The 13072-nt window shown below is 59.0% G+C and overlaps 1 protein-coding gene across 2 annotated transcripts in view; it reads left to right on the forward strand.

The window, feature by feature from the left end:
- TNRC6A (trinucleotide repeat containing adaptor 6A) overlaps nt 1–13072 on the forward strand; it is a 104183-nt gene that overhangs the window by 2962 nt on the left and 88149 nt on the right. For both annotated transcript variants that reach the window (XM_069810570.1, XM_069810571.1), the window contains exons 2-3: nt 1815–1885; nt 2398–2466. In XM_069810570.1, the coding sequence (XP_069666671.1) occupies nt 2401–2466 (66 nt within the window). In that variant the 5' untranslated portion in view covers nt 1815–1885; nt 2398–2400. The remainder of the gene's footprint in view (nt 1–1814; nt 1886–2397; nt 2467–13072) is intronic.

Raw genomic sequence — 13072 nt, forward strand, 5'->3', positions numbered from 1 at the left:
CTGAGGGTCCAGGCAGATCGGGAAGGAGCCTGTAGGAAGCTACTGGGCTTCTCAGAGGATTGAGCCCAGCAGCCCTGCATTAGGTTATTGAAATGGCCTTTCTTTTAAAAGCTACAAAGAAAACTAGAGCCTGGGATAAGTGCATGTTTGCAGCGAAGCAGTGCTTTCCTCCCTGGTCAGGATTGCTCTTCAGTGTGGGATATGCTGAAGCTCTGATGTATGTTTTGATGTTGTCTAATGAGCATCTTGTATGCCTCTGCTATTGCTGCCTGGCGTATTGGAAGGAAATCTGTAGCTATTACACAGAGGAGATATAAGAAAAAAACATCCATTTGTATGTGACTGTTTTCTGACTCAAGCTGCTGAATATTCAACAAAAATCATTTGTGACCTATATTCAGTGTAATTGCTGTTATTGCAGGGTAGGTAACGGAAATGTCAGTGCAAGTACCACAGAACACAGGTCTTGTCTCTGCATCACGTTGTGCAAAAAGTAATTGGGAAGGAGAAGGAGGCAGCAACGGTGCCGCAGCCTCCAGCCGCTTTGCCAGCATCTCCCTGCTCCTGAATCTCCCCTCAGACAACTCTTGCTTCCCAAAACCTCAATGTAAAGAGCGTGCAGTTCTAAAGAAAATCAAAGTGAATCTAAGTGTAAGAGGCCATAAATCCCACCCTGATGCTCGGCACGTGGAGGACCTCTGTGCCTGGGAGCAGCAGTGCCTGGGGCTGCCTCGGCTGGGAGCTGCCCTGCAGCGGGGGCTGCCCCGGGGACGGGGGGTTTGGGGTTCACCCAAAGGTGTGCTTCAGGCTGCGGGGCTGGTGCCAGGGAACCTCGTCCCCCAGCCCTCACGTTGCCCCTTGGACCATCTTTCCCCTATTTGCTCAGCTCGGCTGGTTTTGTGCAGGAAGAGGGTGGCCTGACCTGCCCTCTGGCAATAAGTGTTGCTGCCCCTCCGGCCCCTGCAGCCCCCTGCCCTCCTGCCACCGGGCGAGGGGCTGGGGCTGGGCGAGGGGCCGCGGCGGCGGCCGTGCCTTCCCCCAGCTCTGTGGGGTTTGGGCTTTCCCAGCATTGCAGAGATGCACCCCTGCGAAAACACCGTCCCTTCCAGCATGTGTGAATGATTTTTGCACCCAGTAACACTATTTTTCTATCATTTGGTCTCCTTATTTGGTATTTCTTTAATAATTAGTGGCAGATTTTGTACTTATGTTTGCAATTATCTAAATGCCTTTGGGACATGTTCTGCCAGATAATTGAATCTCCTTGGTATGTGACTGCAAAGATATTGTTAGTGAGTGCAGGCTGGAGCAGAGGAATGTTTTGCTGGCTTTTGGTGTCATGTTAAGACAAATTAGGCTTTTCGTTTAAAAAAAACTAATGGAAACAAGGCATTTTGCTTTGCTGTCCTCAGCAAAAGCTTTGCTAGAAGCCTGTATCGGAGAGGGAAATACATTATTATCAGTAACTAACTGGATGTACATTTTAATTATATGCAGGGGTTCTTTCCTGGGCTGCCGCAAATCCTCCATGTGCCCAATTCAGAGCTGCAACGACTAACGAAGTGCGAGATGCAGGCAGGGCAGGGAGGAGTGGGGCCTGCCTTGGGAAGACGGTCGAAGGGGGAAGCAGGGTCTCTGGCTGGACAGACGGACATCTGCATGCAGCCTTGCTGGCTGGGGCAGGAGAGGGGGGACCCCGTGCCCGGCACCCCCATGCTGGTGCTGCCCGGTCCCCCGGCAACTCCCGAGTCCGTGCAGGGCGTGTGTCCCCATCCCTCGAGCGTGCTCTTAATGTTTCACTTTTTTTGTCTTAGCATATAACGTCGGGATTTAAAGTGCCAAGCAAGGGAAAGGAAACCTCCCACCTCAAGTGCCATTCTTGAGAGTAAGTGCGGAACTATTTGGCTTCTAAACCCTTGTAATTTAGGGAGATTCAGTGAAATCCCTTCCGTCAGCATCACTATATCTTGTAGGGCCTGAATAGGCAGGAGATACGGAGGCTTGGCTGGATGCCCTGTGCTGGCCACAGCCAGGTGCGATCTGAGCCCATCCTCAGCCCGAGCTGCTCGGAGCAGACGTGGCTTCCCGCAGCGCAGAACGCACGTAAATGCTCAGGGTTGGTCAGAAAATGTTTTTCCCACTTTGCCAGGTTTTGGCCAGGTCAAAGCTGTGCTGTCACTGGCCGGTGAGCTACCGAGGAGGCTTTGGGGTGTTGCTGCTGCTTTTCCCCCTTGCCCCTGGGCAAGGGGGTCTGCATGCCCAAGGCTGGGGGCAGCTCCGCACCCCCCACGAGACCCTCTGGCTGCTTCGCCGGCTGCGGAGCCATCGGGGTGGCTGGTGGCGAGGAGACACCCGCCACGCTCCAGCCGAGTAAGCTTGTGTTGTGTTTTGATGTAGGTAATGGAAGAACTGTCAAATCATGCCCAGGAAAATGTAACCGGGGATCTCGGGAGCGGAGACAAACAGGTAAGAGGTGCCGACCCGCGGCTCTGCCTCCATCGAGACCCCTTGGGACTGAGGGGGGAGGAAGGGTCCCGGGGTGGAGGCAGCGGGGAGCAGCTCCCTGAGAGCTGAGCTTTATCTGATGTTTTCCCCTTCCAACTCATTCCCACTGCAAAGAACAAGAGGCCCCTTTTCGTAAAGTCTCGGCCAGGTGGGGATGGCCCTTGGCTCCCCCCGGAGATTTCTCACACCCAGACAGACCCCGGTCCCCATTGCACGGAGGTTGTGCAGGGCCAGGAAGATGGGACTTTTCCCAGGGTCCCAAGAAGGTCCCTGCCCGCGGCTCTAGGGTGGCTCTCCCTGCACCAGGCAATGGGCAGCATCCTCCCTGCCGGCAGCTCCGGCAGCCGGGTGTGTGCCGCGCTGCGACCCGCTCCTCTGCCCACTCACCCCGGTGTTGGACTAGTTTCTAGGTCTTGTGCGTGGGGTGTTAAGGGAGGGGGGGAAGGAATTCTGCAGTGAGGGATGGCACAGGGCTGCTTTGGTTGCAATTTGTTTGAAGTCTGGTTTTAAAATTGATCTCAGTCTCGCATGAAGGCAGTCGGGGCAGACGTCAGTTGTGAAGAAGAAAAGGAACAATTCTGGTTTCGGGTGCAGCTGGCTAAGGTGTCACAGGGGCCGAGATGGCTCCTGCGGGCACCCCCGTGCCAGACCCTCGTGTCGCTTTGGTCCCTGGGTGAAGGCAGCTGGACCTGTGGCTCCAGGAAGACTCTGTGCAGAGGACATCATCTTCTTCCAGGGAGGGTCCAAATTCATAAACAAAAAGAGAAACTGATATGAATGACACCATAAAAATGCATGAATATGTTAAAAGGACAGCCTGGGTCTGCCTCAGCGATAACTCAGTGTTGCAGATGTTAAACCAGCCTGCTCTGAGCAACAGCTTTTCTGGAGCCTGAAGTATCCTTAGGGTTGCCAGGACTATTACTTATCTTGCATTACTTCCCCCCCCCCCCCCAAATGTTGAATTTTCTCCTTTTTGAAATACGGATGTCATTTGCCTCATGCTGTACCAGTCTCCCTCACAGTGTTGTGCCGGGTGACCCCACGGAGCGAGCGGGTGCTGCTGGGCTCCTGCTGCACCCGTGGCCACGGGCTGCGGGCAGAGAACAGGCACTGCGGGGATGCTGAGCATGTTAGGGCAGTGTAAGGCGCTTCGGCAGCTGAGCGGGTCCGGCCTTTTCTCCTCTGGTCTCCTCCCTTAGTGGGCTGCAGTTCCCTGGTAGATGCAAACGGTAACCATGGGTTGGCCCAGGAGAGGCTGACGGTGCCATTTGCTGTGAGGCATTGTTACTGGGCTCTGCTCTGGGTTTGCCCCGTTGCGCAGGAGGGGGTGTGAGATGAGCCCGCAGTTTGTACTGGTCCCGGCTCTCACCGCGGCTGTGTGTGCTGATGGGGATTTGAGTCTGTTCATCAGTGCAGGCAGCGGGAGCGGGCTTTTCTCCGGAGCTTCTCCTCCCCAGAGAGTGGGGAAGAGGCAACAACTGTAAAAAACTCCTACTGAAGTTTCAGTGCCAAGCAACAAAAAGTAGAGATCTCTGTAAGGAACAGTTCTCAACACATGGCTGCACAGCTGCCGACCTCACACCGGTGGCTGGTCTGGAGCCGGAACCTGGAGGGATCTACACTTCCTAAATTAGGGAAGCTTGCTCTTTCTGGGTGTCTCGTGGGAGAAAGGGAGCGGGGCGTCCGTGCAAACCTGCCCTGCCTCGTGCAGCACACACCTCCCCGGCTCCGGCTGCCGCCTGCCCTGTCCTGGTGCAGGGCACAGCCAGGGCCAGGGATGCTGGCAGAGCTGTTGGCAGTGCCCCTTCCCCCAGGAAAAGCACCGGTGATCCCTCTGTGCTGAATGGCTTTGCTCGTCCTTTGGTTTTGGTGCTTCCTTTGCTTTTCTTTTAATCTCTCCATGGCTGGGATGCTGATGGGGACCTGTGCGCCGGAGCTGCTTGTTTATGGCTGTGCCCGTGGTGCTCTGTGGCAGCAGCTCGCCTGGCACCACGTGCAGAACACCTGCCATGCGAAGGCAGGGAGGAGCAGGGGGTGGGTACCTGCCCTTCGGCTGCTGCCTGAGGCTTGGGGACACCCCCACTGGTGGCGACAACCCCTCTGGGTGCCTCTTTGCTCCTGCTGGGCAGGTCAGGGTGTTTGATTGTGCTGTGACACCGTGACCGGTGCACATATCACTTGGATGACTTTCCCTCTGTGGTGGTCCCGTGGCCACCGCCTGTGGGGCAGCTGTGGGGAGGGGATGCTCAGGCAGCTCTGTGTGCCCGGACGGCCTCGTAGGATTACTGGGAAACCCTGCTGGGCACAGCATCCATGAGTGCCGCTGGCACAGAGGTGGCGATGGAACCCTCCGAGCATCTGCATCACGTAGCCTTGAGGTGCCTCGGCACTCCGTGTCCTGCCGGCCCCACCAAGACCTGCCCGCTGCCCCCCAGCCCACACATGGGAGCTGCCCTTGCCAGAGGGACACCCGGCACAGGGTTAACAGCGTGCCAGCCCCCTCCACTACCTGCCCAGCCGTCCCCCCACGCACCCCCTGCTCCCGCGCTTCGCCCCAGCCACAAAGCAGTTAATATTTGTTGATCGCAGCGGCGTGCTCGGCGCTCTGCGCGGCTCTCGGATGCAGCGCGATACTCCTCGGTCTCCAGGGATCTCGTGGCATTTTGCCCAGATGGCATCGGTCTGTGTCTCAAGGACATAACACGGCGCCTACGGCTCAGTGCAGCAGTGCCGGAGTGACAGATGAAGCCGGGGCGCTCCTTCGCCTCTGCCGAGAGGGAAGAAAAGCTCCTGAAAATGCCGGGTCTCCAGCCGGCCGCTCCCTTTCGCCTCCACGAATGAGCGGGTACCCGGCGGCCGCCCGGCTTGCTTCGTGCGGGGGCAGCGCCGGCCGAGCACGCGGGGTCCCCTCTCACCGCGAAGGAGAGGCCGCGCTCCGCTCCTTCCCCTTCTGCCAACAGAGCAGGTAGGTGAGACGTCCACACCGTCCCTGCCGTGTCCCCACCACCGGCTGCCCGCCGTGCCCTGCTCTGCTGCCCGCCGCATCCCAGCATCGTCCCTGCCCTGGACCACCTTCGCCCTTCGGGAGCGGCGCTGCCAGTGACCTGCCCGCAGCGTGCGGGCAGGCGTGGGAAGGCATCGCTGTTCCTCGGGGAGGGTGGTCCCTGCCCTCTCCGCTGCCCACCCTGCATTTTAGCTGCAGGCAGAACGGGGGGCCCAGCAGGCGCGGGTGGCCCGGCGATGCGGTGGGTCTCCAGCAAGAGGCTGGGGTGCGGCGCAGGACATCGGCAAAGCAGCCGGGTATGGGGCAGAGGCTGAGGGCTGGCGTGGCTGCCCGGGGCTTGGGCCCGCACAAAATTGTGGGCTGCACAGGTTTGTTGTCAGTTGCGTCCACCATGTCCTGGGCATCCCAGCAGCAGCACGGGGAGGGAGGCTGCAAACCTGCACCGGCGCGGGAGCTCCCACTCCATCTGCAGCCCGTGCATGGAGGGAGGCTGTGAGCAGCGCCCTAGGGACCCTGTTCCATGGGGTCTAGCTCCCCCCGAACTGACTCACCCCCATGCCGACAGCACCAGAGTTGTTAAATCCTGCTCTCCTGGGCCTTCGAGCGTCAAGGAGATAACTCACAGTGATCTCAGCGCATGGCAGCATGAGGGACAGCTTGGTGTTTTGGGGACGATCGGAGAAGCGCTTTGCTGCACTTGTGCCATGATCACAGCTGGGTGCAGGGGGTTTCATGGTGCACCGGAGGGAGAGAGGGAAGGGCTGCGCCTTCTTCCCACCCTGAAGCCATTCCAGCGGGATGGCCGTGAGACCAGCTGTGTCCTTCCTCAGCTGAGTTTTCTCTGTGCGTTGGCTGGTGGGAGCCAACGGGGGAAAGAGGACATGGGGACGTGAGCAGCCCGATCCTGAGCAGGAGTGCGCGGGAATGAGCCGCTCTCGGGTGGGAGCTACGGCCACGTGTCACCCTTTCAATGACAAAGGTGTGCTGGGGAGGGACCCGCCATCGGACGATGGGTGACATCGTCCTCTTGCACTGCCATGGGGTCCTGGGGCTGACGGTTGTACCTGTCCCCGTACAGGTGGGACCCTGTCGCTGCAACAGCGTATGCAGGAGAGCTGCACCCCTGTGTGCTTCGGTGGGTGCGTGTCCACGTTTGGGGGGGACAGAGGTGACCCAGTGTGTGGGACGGCGGGTGCGACCCCCCACCCCCAGGACCGGGCTGTGCACCGCAGCACTCGGCCAGGCTGGCACCGCAGAGCCGGCCAGCGGGCACCGAGAGCTGCAAGTTGCCTGATCCCAGTGTTTTTCCACTCCTTTTGGCTCCCCAGAGCGGGATGGTGCTGGCGTTGATCCCCCTCCCCACCAGCTGAGCCGCCTCCTCTCGCACCAGCCCAGAGCCCTCATGGTGCTCAGGGAACCGCAGCGAGCCCCTGTTACGGCAGCGGCACACGCCGAATTAACCAACAGAACTGAGCACGCCCCACCGATGGAAATGAGACACTGGCCCCCTCGTGCGCGGCGAGGTGCTGGCACGGCCGCCAGTGCTCTGCCCACAAGCCGTGCCAGCAGCGCGCCGGCGCTGGGAGCGGGAGCTGCAGCCACCCGGCACCCCTGCGCTGGAGCCACCGCTTCCCTGCCACGCATGCAGCTGATTTAATACGAAATGAAAATTGGGTTTGTTTTTCTCTCCTTTTTTTTTTTTCCCCCCTTTCCTCCGGCGTATGGCCAATCGAGTGTTCCCTCGCCGCGGTTCGTTAGAGCCCGGCACAGCCGCAGACACCCGTTTCCAGCGGCTGCTGTGTGCTGGGAATGCCAATGAAGCTGCCGGCACGCTGCACGCAGCAAACTGCAGAGCGTGTTTGTCCTGAATACAGAATAATTAATGGTTTAGGGGAATCAAGAGAATTACGCTGGAGCTGTTGCCCAATTAGTTAAACTAATTGCAAAGTAAGGAGAGCTACCAGGGACCCGGCGCCCCATGGCAGCCACGGTGTCCCCATCAGCACACAGACCCAACCCTGCCGCAGGAACGGGGCCATACCCAGATGCTCTCAGCAGAGCCAAGATTTCCATATTTGCTGTACTGGTTGATTTTCATAGGGAAAAAAATTCTTATTTATATATCTGATTTGTATGTGTTTGTGCACACAGAACTAGATTTTTAATTTCAGCCTGTTGATGCCCAGCAGGGGTGTAGCTGGTGTGTGACCCGGTCCTTTTACCAAATATCACATCCCCGTTGTCGGGTCTGGCCCCTGGGGTAGTCGCGGTTCCTGCGTCCTACCTCTCCGTGCTGGGGATATCGCGACTGTTGCTGTCCTTGCTGGTAGCGTGAGCAGCCCCCTCGGGTCCTGCAGGTGTGAAGGGGAAGGTCGTGTCTGGCAGTGGGGGGAAGAGATGTTTATTTGTGGAGTCGCAGAAATGTACGTGCCCTATTACTTTCTGCTTGAAATTACGAAAATTTCAAATAAAGCAAAATCCTGCACTTAATATGGCAGGAACAAGCCTTCCGAAGCTTCCTGCCGCTAATTCTGGCTGCAAAAAAAAATACACATATATACATATATAGGTATTTTTATATATACACGTATATGTATATATATTAGGACCTCTATATGGGCGGAAGGGCAGGGGAGCGCCCTGCGTGCCGCCGGGCTGTGGGACCAGCCCTGGGCTTTGTCCGGGCAGCGCGGCGGGGATGGGTGGGCGCTCATTGAGTTATGCTTCCCCCTGTATTCGCTGTGACAGATTACAGCTTGATAGAGCCGCAAACACCGAATAGCAACAGAGGCGTCAATTTAGTTATTAACAAAGGATGGTATTCAAATGGTGCTGGCACGGCTCCAAGGCGCAGGAGCTTATGAGGAGCGTGGAGGGTGTATTAAATATTCATCGAAATCTTGGCATTTCGTTCCCATCTCTCGCTCTCCCGCCTCCTCCCCCCAAAATTATTTGGTTCTAAAGGTTAGAAGCCTACTTCAAAAATTAATTATTTCATTAACCCATTATAAATTAGATTTTTACAACTAAGTTTTTTAGGGTTGACGCAAAATGGGTCGTAGTGGCACTTCATCAGGTTTGCTCATCACGTGAGCCCTGACCCCGGGCACGTGATGGTGCCGACCGATGCTCACGGCAGCATGTGACCCTAAATGCTACGTGAGCGCAAAAAAAAAAAAAAAAAAAAAAAAAAATTTAAATACAAAAATATAAGCAGGTCTGTCTCCTGCCTTCACCTGCCCTGTTGTAGTTGAGCCGTACCTGCCGCCCGGAGACCGGCGGGCGCAGGGAGCTCCGTGCCGCCGCCGCGCCGCGAAAACCCTGCCCTCCAATTTGGCACCACGGCTCCCCATTTGGTGAGTTAACAGATACTTCCAGCAATTAATTGGCGCGGCTCTGCCGGCGCCGCTCATTAGCATGCAGGGCACGGGCGGGCGCTCCGCCGCGTGCAGCCTCGCGCCGCCGCCGCTCCACGGGAACCGCTCGCCGGCCCCGACGGACGGCGGCTCTGCCCTCCGCGGGGGGCTCGGGGCAGGGGTCAGGCATTGAGGTTCGCGTGGGCTCGCTGGCGCGTGTCGGCGTCTCCGTCCTCCCACCCGGCGCGTCCCGCCGCCTGCCTCCGCGCGGACATCGCGATGCTCCACAAAGGGCTCCTCGCGGGCAGGGGTCAGGGCGCCCAGCGGCCGCCGGCTTTCACCGCCTCCATGCTAGGATTTAAAAAATGACGTGTCCCGAGTGGGGTGGGTTTGGGGGGCCTGCTTCCCTTTCCTTCCGCGTCCGAGGGGCGGTTGGTGCCGGGTGCTCGCCGTGCCGGTGATCCGTGCCCGCCGCCGATGCTGGGCTGCCAGTCCCGAAGTGGCGGCTCTCGGACAACACGGGTTTTATTTCGGCGCTCGGCCGGTGCCTCGGCGCTCCCCGGCGATGTCCCTGCCAGGGGTGCGGCCGCTCGCTCTCCCCCGTGAGCCGCCGTGCGGGAGCTGGGGCTGAATCCGTAACGCTGGGAGCACCAGTGCCGGCGCTGAGCAGCCCCAGCCTGGAAGGGGCCGGAGGGAGCCGGGTGCCGGTCGGCAGGCGCGGGCGATGCCGGCCGCCCATCATTAGGATGCAGGTCCATCGCCATCTCCCTGGAGACGATGGGAAAGGAGGGCCGGGTGAATCGGTGTCTGGTACGGCTGGCAGCCGTGCTGGGAAGAGGGCAGCTGCATGCAGGCGCTGAAGGGCGCGGATGAATTACTGCCCCTGTTCAGGCGCGAGCCTTTGTTCCCCGCGCATTGTCAGCAGAGAAACGGGAGAGAAAAGTAAAATGGCTCAGGCACAGCCCGCGGTGCAGGGCAGACAATGGGCCGAGCCCGGCTCGCCGATCGGACCGCGCCGCAGCAGCCGCCGCAGTTTTAAGCGTCGGTAACAATTTTTTTTTGTCCTTGAACTAATTATCCACAAAAGCTCTTTTGAGCTGACACCAAATATGAATTGCCGTTCTGGTGTGGCATTGTAACTGTAGTGATCCCATATTTAATACTCAGGGCATTCCCGGGCAATCATTAGCCCCTTTGTGCCGCTGAAGGAAGCCATATGTTTCAGCGATATCTTTAAAGATGCTTGCAGAAACAACAAAAAAAGGGATTTCTGTGTGTTGCTGAATGCGGCTGCCAATCACCCGGCATCCCGCGCCGGCTCCCTTGTGCTCGCCTGGAATGCGAGGCGGCGGCAGCAGCTTCGGTAAATATGGGCTCATGTTTGTAGTCGGGATTTGCCGTCTGGGGGAACGAGCTATGCAAGCTTTTAATTGGCACAAATGTCCGCCCTGCCCCTTTCTCACATTTGCTGGCACTCCCAAGTCTAACTCTTTTTTAATTCAAGCGGAGGGAAGCGGCTTCCGCGGCGTCACTGCTTGAGAATAATTTTTCTCTGCTGCTCATACAGATTTTTTTTGACTTGCAGCCAGCTGTCCCCGTGAACAAGCACTTAAACAAACAAACAAGCGACCCGGGCCCTGCCGCGCCGTGCCGTCCCCCGGCTCATTTCTCCAGCTCTCCCCGTAGCGGTTTGCTCGTACCCTGTATTTTTATTCAGTTTAATTGGCTCCGTAATAGTTTCATGGCAAGCAATTCTGCTCCCATCAAAACCTGCTCATGTGAACGTTCCCCTGTGGTATGAAGGAGATAAGTAATGAGGAAAATTGATCCCCGTCAGCCGTACAGGCCCCAGCACAGGCGTGTGCGGCACGGCCGGGGTAGTCTGTCTGCCGGCTCGGGGGGTGCAACAGGCTGCTGAGACCGATGTTTTCAGGGAAACAGCCCAGGTTGCGCTTGCTGCGAGGACCACGAGGCTGCTGCCACCAGCCCCGCAAACAGAGAGGACGTGTGAAGTCGCGTTCAGGTGGTTTTTAATTTACAAGGGCTTTTTTGGGTGCCGGGGTCCCATGTGCTCCTGCTCGGGCAGCAGCGAGCCGTGCCGCGGGGAGCCCTGTGCCGGCTGCAGACGCCGTGCTCAGGTCGCAGCCTGCGCGTCTCCCCGCCGGCGCCTCGCGCTCACCCGTGCCCGGAGAGCAGGAGCTGGTTCCTGGGGTCCCTCACACGGCGCGACCGAGAGGACGTGGCGGAAGCCCCAGCGCCAGCTCGGCGTCCCGCACGTGCTGTGCGAAGCGCCCAGCCCCCCGTGTTGCACACCCACGCCCGGGTGTGCTCATGCAGCGGGTGTCCTGTGCGGTCTCGCTGCCGGTCCCACCGCGCCTGTAGCTGCAGGCATGGCTCCTGGTGAGTGCCGGGACACCGGCGTTGCCTCTCGGCTGGGCGTCCTGGGGGGCGAGGCCACTCCTGGGTGCGAACCTCCAGCTGTGCACCAGTTGTGCTGGCCGGCAAGTGGGGCGGCCAAATTCTGCTGCAGCAATACCCCAAACTGCAGTCAGACACGTGCTGGCCCAGCACCCAGAGCTGCGGGGTGGTGGGTCCTCCCCAGCCCCCCCATGCAGGGAGGCTTCCTCCTCTCTCCTCCTCCTCACCCCCATCTCCTAGCTCCCAGCTCTGGGGCTGTCGGGGGGCCAGCTCTTGCTCTCTGTGCTCCACTCCCGTCTGTGCCCAGCTCCCCAGGGAGGATGGGCTCCCCGGGCTGCCCCGGGTGCTTTTCTTTCAGGCTTTATCGCTGCCTTCCAGAGCGGTTCACATGCAGATCACTCTCCTAAGGAGCTCGGGGAGCCGCAGATCAGCAGAGATACCTGATGCAAAGAGGGGACACAGCCACCCTCCTGGGTGCCAGCACCAGGGACTTTTCCCCAGGACCTTCCTGACCATCACACTCCGGTTCGCCCAGGCGCTCCGTCCACACAGACCTGGTGCAGTGCGAGTCCTGCAGCTGGCTCTGCTTCTGAGTTTGCTTCATAACCGCGGATGCCGCCAACATTAAACATTCAAACACGAGAACTGAAACCCTGCAGGAAGCCAGAACTCTGCTAAGAGACCCAGGACCTGTCCAGGCCCCAGAGTTTCCCAGCCTTTGCAAAACCCAGGCGATGCTGACCAGGGAGCCGGGCACTGCCCGGAGCTGAGAGCGACAGGAACCACTGGAGAGCAGCCCTTCACCATGAGGAATTAAGAACAAATTAATCAAAGGCTGTTAACAAATGGTCGGTAATTAAGAAGGCTGCCAGCAAATGGAGAGTTTGCTGCATGCAGCCCCCCTGGGAGGCTGGCAGGGGGGGGATCAGGGTCCGGGTGAGCGGGAGGTGTCCCTGCGATGTGCATCCTGCTGCAGCCCGCGTGCTTTTGGGTGCTGATGGTGGGGAAGGAGTCCATGGGGTCGGCAGCCTCGCCACTGCTCATGCCTTGGGAAGATGTGCCACAATGGAGGTCCTGGGCTTGGCACAGCCCCTTCAGCTAAGCTGAATTTTATCACGGAGATCCACGGCTGCTAATTCCCATCCTATCAACAGGAGACACAAAGAGCAGCTTTTTCCTCCCTTCTTTGCGGCAGCACCTTGTCCATTGCAGAGGGTTGAGGAGTCCTTGGGATAGCAGCCGGTTCTGGGGATGGTTCATATGGCCTTTGCCCCCCCGCGCGGGACAGGGATGGATGGGACCCCAAGCTGGAGGAAGGAGGACCCCAGCTGCAGGAGGAGCTGTGGTGAGAGGAGCAGGCTGTGCTGCTGGGGAGACAGGCAGCAGGCAGGAGCAGGGCGCTTTCACCGCTAAGGGTCTGCCTGGCACTTCTTGGGCTATGGTTTTATTTCTCCTCCTGCTCCTCTCAACCAAATGAGCCCAGTTCCCGTGGCTGTTCCTCGCACCCGGTTCCCCGTCCTCCGACCGCCCTTGGCTCCCCTCTGCTCCCTCTCCGCTGCCCACGTCCTGGACGTGCATCCTCCGAAGCTGGTTGTGGTGCGGTGCTGAGCCGAGCAGGAGGGCAGAGCTCCGTGGCAGTGTGTCCTGCTGTGCCTGCCCTTTCCATACCGCAGGAGGCTGCCGACCCCCAGCCAGATGACTGCCGGAGCCCTCCGACAGGCTCTTGCTTCATTCCTGCGTCCCGTGGCCAGCTTGGCTGCTCCTTGAAGGAGCCCCTGGGCTGGAG

Source organism: Haliaeetus albicilla, chromosome 22 (assembly GCF_947461875.1).
Source record: "Haliaeetus albicilla chromosome 22, bHalAlb1.1, whole genome shotgun sequence".
NCBI classification, from domain to species: domain Eukaryota; kingdom Metazoa; phylum Chordata; class Aves; order Accipitriformes; family Accipitridae; genus Haliaeetus; species Haliaeetus albicilla.